Source organism: Cavia porcellus, unplaced genomic scaffold (genome assembly GCF_034190915.1).
Source record: "Cavia porcellus strain 051 isolate PalLab524CR breed Dunkin Hartley unplaced genomic scaffold, mCavPor4.1 scaffold_7, whole genome shotgun sequence".
NCBI classification, from domain to species: Eukaryota; Metazoa; Chordata; class Mammalia; order Rodentia; family Caviidae; genus Cavia; species Cavia porcellus.
The window spans coordinates 54,338,532-54,348,052 of record NW_026947490.1 but is presented as its reverse complement, the minus strand read 5'-3'; the positions used below and the strand labels follow the sequence as shown (position 1 = coordinate 54,348,052).

The 9,521-nt window shown below is 48.6% G+C and overlaps 1 protein-coding gene across 1 annotated transcript in view; it reads left to right on the top strand.

The window, feature by feature from the left end:
* The first annotated feature begins 1,019 nt into the window (after positions 1-1,019).
* Positions 1,020-9,521, top strand: part of Gpa33 (glycoprotein A33) — a 31,885-nt gene continuing 23,383 nt past the window's right edge. The window contains exon 1 of the mRNA XM_063253600.1: positions 1,020-1,231. Within this exon, the coding sequence (XP_063109670.1) occupies positions 1,201-1,231 (31 nt within the window). The 5' untranslated portion in view covers positions 1,020-1,200. The remainder of the gene's footprint in view (positions 1,232-9,521) is intronic.

Genomic DNA, 9,521 nt, shown 5'->3' with positions numbered 1-9,521 from the left:
CTCAGAAAATGAAATACTGTGTAGTATAATATGAGGTATGTCTGAAAAATATGGTGGCTGCTTAAGGTTTTAGAAATTTATTACAGTAACAGATACATTGCAATTTATCCCTCTCAAAATACTCCCCTTGATTTGAACACACTTAACCTATCATTCTTGATTTCCTGAAGCTGTTTTGGAGTCTTCTTTTGTGAAGGCTTTTGATTGTGTGGTCACGGCTGTCCAGATGTCTTCCTTTGATTCAGTGGCTCACCTTCCTTGGGGATTATGACTCTGGGGAAGAGCCAGAAGTGCATAGTGCCAGATCTGGTGAGTAAGGTGGGTGAGGATGTGCCATTATGCTTTTACGGACCTGCCTTTCAGTTGGATGGCCCTCAGCAGCAGCATTCGCCAGTTTTGATTACACCTCATAAAGACACTAAGAAGTTTTGTTAAGTGAAAAATTTAAAAAAATTCTCTTTACAGAAACAGTGTTATGACATATACTCTAGTAAATGTAATATCTGTGGAAAAATTGACAACAGTGGCTATTCCTAGCATTTCTCACAGGATATACCACACTTCAGGTAGGGTGGCCAGCATGTCAATTTGCTTGGGATTGACGTGGTTCCCAGGACATGATACTTCTGACCTGGACAGTCCCTGTAAGACTGCCACAAGAGGGTCAGATTATCTCCAGGAGTATCTTCTTTATTTACTTGGGCATTTGTTATGTTCCTGAGTGGATTATAAACGCTGAAGGAAGGGGCTTCTTATCTTCTCCATGATCGTGTGCCTGTCATTGGTGTGGGGGATTGAGAACAGGAGGACAGTAGATCAAATCATATTGGGTCTCGAAGGGCAACACCCTTCTTTTACTAGCTTGGAATTCCACCCTTTACATATGCGTCAGTTTCCGTCAGTTATGAGAGAGGCCCACACCTAGTGCGAGGCCCAGGACTTTGACACCTGCTAACCCCTGAAACTAGGGAGAAGGCAGAGAGGTGACTGGCTCCTGAGGAAAGTAGGGAAGACACCTCTTGGGACCTTCAGAGCAATAGGTGGAGCATAAGCCCAACCCCACACGTGAGCTCACTGCTAGTTCAGAGGAGGGCGGGTCCGTGGGCCAGTCTGGGCAGAGGTGGACAAGACAAGCAGAACTGCAGAGACCCCAGGCTGCCTAGTGTCCGCCACTGCTAGGGTTGGAGCAGAGAGGAAGAGATGCAGCCGGTGCTGTGGATGCTGTGTGCAGGTGAGTAAGCCCCTCTGTTTTCCAGTGCCCAGGGGTGGGTGAGACCGAGGGACCAAGGGCTGAAGGACAGGATACTGGGCAGAGCTACTTATTGTCTGTTCCGGGTCAGCGTTCAGACCAGCGTAGTTCTCATTTGCATATTAGTAAATAAAAACCCAGCACTTTGCTGGAATGAAAAATTCAAAGGACTCTCATTTTTCCTGTGTCAAATTAGATCAGTGTTACTGGGTTTCAGGTTGCTAGAATCTCCTTCTAGAGTTGAGTTCTGGGTTCTTTCTGTGCTGCATAAAGGGTAATAAAGCACAAAGGGTAATAAAAGTTTGCATATATTAAAGATAGGAAAGGTATAGGCTTTGTGGAGAAAATTTGAGCCAAGTAAAAACAGGAAAAATTATGCTCTACAAGAGAAAGTGGGATACAGCAAAAGAACACAGAAGCAAAGAGCCTAGAGTCCACTGTCCTTCTGTGTCACCTGTTCCTGAAGCCGACGCCAGGCTTAGGCTGACCTATCCAAACCTGCTTGAATCTCGTGAGAAGTCCGTGTGCAGGGCTTTAGGAACTGTTCTGCGCATGAGTCGTGGGGTTTCGAAATTAACAAGTCATGCCTACTTCCCCAGCTATCTCTTATTGCTATAGAGTCAATATAAGAGCTGACTGTAGGGACAAAGTATTTGAATCTGGGTTTCAGGAAAATGCAGCATGGGGATCTAGATGCATTTGCTATCTAGAATTTTAACTGTTGCCTTAAAACCAGAGAAAGACACATGATAAGGATGTTATCACGCGTAACCCAGATAGGGAAACTCAGGCAGAGAGACAGGGAGCCTCTACAATATTATGCACAGAGCAGGCCAAAGGCCAAAGCTCCTCAGGTCTTTATGTGCTCTGGGCACTGAAAACTGAAGACCCGGAACCGCCTGCCTCCCATTTATAGAGGTGTGGCTGATTCCAAGTCAAGGGCTAAGTAGCAAAGTCATTGTGTGGGGATCCACAGATCCACAGAGTGGATGAGGGTTGGAATAGAATCTTGGAAGTGAACAGCAGGAGGGAAGTAGAGTTTGGACAATTTGAGGCCTGCATTTAGTCTGCACCCTCGGCCATCAGCTTCCCATTTAGAAAGTGCTGTGAGCTTCCAGGACCTGGAAGTGACAGAGAGGAAGTAAGAGTTGTACTGGGAAACTCCCCACGTCCGGGGAAATGGCACCCTAGAGTTTGGCTTAGAACCCCCTGTCAGTACATGGGACAAATCGTGTGCCACCAGCCCCTCCCCTGCCACACAGTCCTCCTGCCCCAAGCTCCTCTGCTACCCACTTCTCAAAACCGAGCCAAGAGCCCTGACAGCCTGGTGCTGGAGCAGGGCTGGAGCAGGGTCCAATGCCTGGGAGGTAGACCTGGAAGAGATGAATTAGCTCCGCTGGCTCAAGCATGCGCAGAGGTTCATTTGCTGAGGGCCGCGGGCTCCTCCCTCATCTACTGAGGTAGCTGGTTTTGTTCATTTTCAACAAACAATTTTTTACTGAGCACATCCAAGGTGTCATCATCCTAGGCTGAGGAGTCTGTAATAACCAGAGTCCCAGCCCTCAGGTACAGACAAGAGGATGCTGTAGCTCCTGGGGGACAGCGGTTAAAAGGAAATAGCCATGCTGTGCCAGTGGAGCCAGCAAGTCCCTGACCATCTGAATTGAACTCCCCTCCGTGCCCTGCATTTAATCTGGCAGTGATCCGTGCAGGGGTAGAAAGTAATATGGGTTTAGGGGGAAAAAGAAACCTGACCACCAGCATAGAATGAAAGGTCCCTTACTCCTGCCTGAGGGCCAGAGTGAGCACTTTTCCCTCTTTCCCTGGTGACCTCACCCAGCAGAACCAGTTCTGGGCCATGTTTTTCAGCACATGTTTTCTCCCCCACCATCTCCGTTACCCTCCCAGCAGCTTAGCCAGAACCTGTGCCCACCAGCTTCTCTCCCTCCTTGTGTACTCTAAGGGGAAGGGGCCAGGGCTGTGGCTGTGGGGCAGAAGGAGCTGGGCACGGCAGCCTGACGCATGTGGTGTATGTGGGCAGAATTTGCTACAAGGAAGTAATCTTTAGTGCTGAAAAGCCTCACTGCCAACCCTGGGAGTAAAGAAAGTCTTCGAAAATCAACTCAAGAGTGTCCCAGCTTGGCCCATAGAGGGAGCCCAGGGAACAAGGAAATCAGAGAGGGCTTCCCAGTAGAGGTGGAGCTCAAAATGGATTCTAGAGGACCTGCTGGTTTCCTTCCTCCTTTCTCCATCCGACTGTGCCAATAGGCTTGGCTGGGAAGGAAACACCAGGCTAATGAGATAGGCCCCACTCTCATCAAACTTAGGGAAGCAGAAGATAATAATACAAGGTCAATGGAGTTGGCTAAAGTCAGCACACTAGGAAATGAAAAATGAATAAACCTGACTAAAGTTGGTCTACTTTATAGTATCATGTGCTGACAGTTCCAAGCAACGACAGCGACAAAATGCTGCTGCCTTCCAGGGAGATGTTCCAACCCCCACCGTGGCACTCTAGTGCCATCAAAGACACTCAGGGGGCCTGACCTCAGTCCCTCTTCCTTAGCTGACTACAGTGTGGTCAAACACTTCACCTGGCAAAACTCAATTTCCCAGACTGTCAAATGGAGAGGGTAATTTACAATGTGTAGAATGCTATTTTCCATCCCACAGGATTATTGTAGATAGTAACTGAGTTTGCACACATACAGATCTTAGATGAGTGCCTAGGACATAATAGACACTCAAAAAATGCTAGCTGTTACTGTTGGTGCGGTTATTCTTTGGGCAGTTGTAATGAGACCTCCATGAGGGGGTCATCTGAGAACTCTCACATTGCTGATATTGGCCAAGAAACCACAGTGTTGGATTCCTAAATTATTATGAAAAAGGCCACCATGTGCCTGACCCTGCCCAAAGGCTGCAGGAGAAAATGCTCTGATATGTGCACAAAATCAGGTCTCTGGGAAGAATTTGCAGCCACAGTTCTCCATGAAAGGTTTGTGATGGGAAATCTGGATCATGAAAAGAGATACTTAAAAAAAAAAAAAAAAAAAAAAAAAGACCCACCTGGAAAGCTCCAGACCAACAAAGTCATTGATCAGCTCTGCTGGGAGGCACTGGGATGTCTTTTCAGACCTGACAACACATACACACACACACACACGCGCGTGCACACACGCAACCTACATCCCTAGAGCTGCAGGAAGCTTCCTCGTTTTCCTAGTTTAACTTGAAGTTAGAAAGTACTGCTTTATACAGAGAATAAAGGAATCTATCACCATAAAATATCACACCACATGAAAAAATTCTGTTTCTCCTCCCAAATCTCAAAATGTTTCAATCAATCTGTGCATGATCAACCTGTGGTGTGTTTTAGTGAGAACTAAGTTTCCCAGTTGCCTTTTGAGGCTGATCATATCTGCTGGAACTTTTCCCGGTGCCACCCCTACCAGCATGATCTTCCCTGAGTGCACGGCCTCATGTGGATTCATCTGAAGCCCATGTGGAGACCTCCCCAGGCTGGACCTGCCCAGGAAGCTCGTCTGAGCCCAGTGTCACTTACGCGTCTACCCTCCCTGCCAGGGCCTGGCCTAGGCCAAGTTGTTTATGGGGCTCAGCATGCGATGTGCACATCAGATGAGCTTGAGATGAGAGAGCTTCCTGTTTGTGCCCTTTGACTGTCGACCCCAAGAAGGCAATGTGTGTGCGCTAGAGACAGGGCAGCGTGAGGCTGAAAATATATGTAAGATGGGCAGCCTGCTGTCCATTTGCTCCATGCCCCATGCCGGAGGCCACTAAATCTAAGAGCTACCTCCCCAGCACCTGGCCACTGCCTGCTGGCCTTTGCCCAAAAGTCAGAGCCAGGACTTATACAGCAAGCAACCAGATGAAACTGACTCAGTCCTCTCCCAGACTATGATCCAGTCCTAGCCATGGACTAGAGGAAAGGATCCAAAGAATGGCAGGTGAAGACGGCCATGTGTTCAAAGTGGGGTGATGACAGCTTAGGTTGGTGACTGTCATCTATGGCTGTCCTTCAGAGTCACCTGAGGAATAAAAAATCTCCTCTGAGCTCCCCATCCCTTTTGAGTTCGAATCCAGAGGGCAGGATCTGGGTTTCTCTCTGACTTTAAAAAAATTACCTATGTGGCTCTGACGTGCAAGCCTAGAGTAAAAGTTACACATCAGAGCTGGAAGAGATGGAAGTTTAATGACTCAGAGTCACTTTGGAGACTCTGGGTGTGACTTGAAGCTCAGTTTGGCATCACCAGGCTGCTTTCCTGGTCTCCATCCCACCGCCGTCTGGTGCCTGGACTCAGGAGTCCAGTCCACGTACTCTGACTTCTCTGTGCGTTGCGCCTGGGTTCCTCAGTGTGGCTGGAGTCTCAGAGCAAAGCCCTGAGGAGACAGGAAGGAAAACTGCCAGCATCTTAAAGCCTAGGCCCAGAAATGGATCGAGGACTATGCTGTCGTATTCTATATTCTATCAGTCAGCCACAGAGCCCAGCTTTGTATTTTTCCCTCTTATTTTTAATGCCTATTAATTTTGCAAAATACTGGGTTCCAGCTGGATGTTTCGTTCATACCCCTCTTCCCTCTCACCCCCTTCTACTTCTGCTCCTTTATTCATTCCTGTTGTCTAAACACAGTCTCCTTTCCCCTTTCCTGTCATCTTGTTTAGATTCTGAATACTGGGGAAAACATGTATTTGTCTGTCTGAGTCTGGCTTATTTCACTCAACGTGAAATGGATCTACAGGTCCATCCATTTTCCCCCAAACGACAAAGTTTCCTTATTTTGTGGTATCTGTATTACTACGATTTCTTTACCCATTCACCTGCTGATGGTGCCTCGGCCATGCGGCTGAAGGAGGTCAGTGGATAATGAGATGTGTCCTCCTCTGCCCTGATGGAAGAAGCATGCCTGTTGTCCTTGGCCGGCATGTTCATTTGAAGTGACACAGAGAGACTAAAAGATCACCAGCAGTCGCACCCCTCCCTGCCCCAGGGATGCCGCCCCCTCTCGCCCCCACCCCACATGGCGGCCCCTCATCTCCCATTTGCACAAGGCCCACCGTGCTCCTCTCCAACAAAGCCCTCCAGGCCCTGTCTGGGGACAGTGGTTTCTTCTCTCCCTGAGTGTGTAGCACTTGTTATCATGGTGGTTTCCCATTCATTCTGTGATTATTTATTTATCAGTGTCTGACTCACCCGCAGGGTGGAACACTGTGAGAGTGGAACTGTCCATCTCTCCTGCTATTGCTACCCGAGTCTGGCGCAGAGCCTGGGCTTCAGCCGTCCAGCACCCTTGCTAGAGGGGTGTTGATGAACGAGTGCCCGTCCTTTCCCCTCACTAAGCAGTGCGCCAGTTTGCTGTCACCGTCGTTCTCTCTCCTTCCAGGCTGCTCCTGTGTCTCTGCAGGCTTCATTCTGCTGTGTCACTGAGTCTCCCCAAATCTGCTGGTCCTGCTTCCCTTTCCAGGACTTGATGGCTAAGGGGGCTGGCGAGGGAAGGAGCCCCTCACCTGGGAATTCCAGTGCCGAGATGGGACACACGGGAGGCACAGTGGGCTTGGGGTCAAGCTCGGCTGTTCCTAAGCCACCCCTCATCGGCAGCACTCTGATTCCGTCTCTGTTGTGTTGTCCTCTCTCTGCCTGCTCTGCTGGGCTTGTCTCTCCCAAGCCACCTTACCCTGCTCTGCCCAGGGCACCAAACATGGCATGTGGATCCTGCCTGCTCCTCTGCTACCAGTGACCTTTGAGCTGCTTCCTTGTTTTCTGCTCTGATGAGTCAGGGATGCCATAAACACACCTGGCAGGGCTTCACACACACACACACACACACACACACACACACACACACACACGCACTCTGAATCTCACTGCCTTGCACTTGGGCACTGACTTATCTCCACCTGCTCCCTGGGCCACCCAGGGCGTTTGCCAGGACCAGAGTTAGGGCTGCCCTTGGGCCTGGGCCCTGCCCCTCCTGTTCCCTCTGAGGCTGAGCTCTGGCCTCTCTATCTGCAGCCTCTTCCTTTCTGGGAGCTCCTTCCCGACAACCTATAGACCATTCAGATGTCTCCATCTGTAACACAGAGGAGCCTGAAGAAACTTTTTCAAGATGCTTGTGACCCTGTAGTTTCAGCTTTCTCCTCCTCCCATGTCAGGTGACAATAGCTTGTCCTCACTGTCTGTATTTCCTTACTTTCTTACTGTGTATTTATTGTGGAGCATCTGGAAAATACAAATATGCACCCCCCCAATTCCTCACGATCCTCAATTCAAAAGATAACTGTTACTAATACTGCTTGTAGAGCACAGCATGGTGGCACACATCTGTAATCCCAGCACTTGGGAGACTGAGGCAGGAAGATCTCTGTGCATTGAGGCCAGCCTACGCTACATAGTGAGACCCTGTCTCAAAAAAAACAAAAAACCCCAAAAAACCAAATTGCTATATTCTGGTATGTTTTCTTCTAGAATTTGCAGTCTGTGGTTACACACAGTTGGGATAATGTTAGATACAGTTTTGCATCCTATTTTATTCCTTTATATGCACAAGTTCAACACAATTGAGTCCCTTAGGGACTGTGTTGAGTCTCACTTCCTCACTAACCCTTTCCACTATAATCTTCTTTCCTGGCTTTAGTACAGCCCACTCCACCAACTCTTTCATTCTAATAATTTAACACCTGTTTCACTAAGATGTTGGCTTCCCGTGAATTTTAACTGCATTCTGGGCAGGGGTTGTGCCACAATCTACTCAGTCAACAAGGTCTGACCAGTACCCAGCTTTGCATAGACCCCTGGAGACCCAACCAGCAAGCCATGGATGCAAGACCAGTAGACAGTCAGAGCTGCTGGAGCAGCAGGCCCTCTGGGGAGGGGAGGAGCCCGCACACACACGAGAAGTACACAGATGTGGGGTGCATGCTGCCTGAAGTGGTTCAGAAAACCCAGCTAGCAGAATGTGCTAATGCGGCCCTGGTGGCCTCCCAGAGAGGTGGAACATGCCCTGCATTAAATTAGGACTTGAGAACAAATTCGCCAGCATGATCTGAACGTATAGGTTCCTAAAGATCCACGCGGATCACACTGTGGTTCCATAAACATCGACTGAGTTCTTTTTACGTGTGTCTATTAGAGACTGAACCCAGGGCTTTTACACTGAGCTATATCCCTAGCCCTTCATTAATTTTTATTTTGAGACACAGTCTTAAAATAATTCACTGAATTGCCCAGCCTAGGTTTGAACTTTCAATCTTCCTGCCTCAGCGTCCCAGATTTCTGGGGTGTCAGGCATGTACCACCACTCCAAGCTTGATTAACCACTCCCCTCCCTTCCTCTCCCTCCTTCCTCCACCAGACATCCTCAGGGGCTGTCCACTGAGGGAGGCAGGACACCCTGGCCTCCTCCTCTCTGGAGAGCCACTCTTCTTCAATCCTATTGCAGGATATCTAGCTCCAGGGTCTGCTAGGTCCCTACTGGCCTTCGACATTTCCTCCCTAATGAGAATGTGGTTTCTTTGAACAAATGGATTTTCCTAAGTGGAGGCATCATTGCCATGTTCCCTAGGGTTCCCGTAATGTGCTGGGGATGCCTCCGTTCCATCAAGCATTTCATTATCTTCTCCAGATGTATTACTTTTCTTTTTTGCTCTAGAGATGGTTTATTATCTTCTTAACAAATCTTAACTATTTATAAGCCAGCAAGCATGGAGTCCACAGTTTGGGTCTCTACACCTCACCTCCTTAGGGGGATTAAACGACTCTCCAGTGGCCATCTTGGGCATCCTGAAGCCTGGGCTGCCCCTTTCTGGAGTTCCTAGTGTGCTTTATCTTGTTTTGAGGTAATTTCTAGCAATAGTAATTTCCACCAAGGTTCTCTGTTTGCAAATCCCACCTATGCATTAAGCATAAATTTTCTGTAACTCACTCCTTGGCTGACAAAGAACACTTATAATGGAGCTTGGTCGTGACCGGGGGACACTTTGCTGAGCCCTGGGGAATCTGAAGTTAAGGACGACACAGTGACGGGCACAGTAGTGCTTGTAGAGTTCTTGTTGCTGTACCAGGGTTAAAAATATGTACTCAGTGTTAAGTCATCCAACCTGCACAGCAACTTTGAGTTGGTACTGTGGTTATCTTCACCTTACCGTCAAGCAACCTGAGGCACAGAAGTTGACTCAGTTGCCCAGACATTAGAAGGAAGATGCCAGCCATGACTGTTTCACTCAGCTGTTTGGGCTGCTGGCACTCGAGGCAGT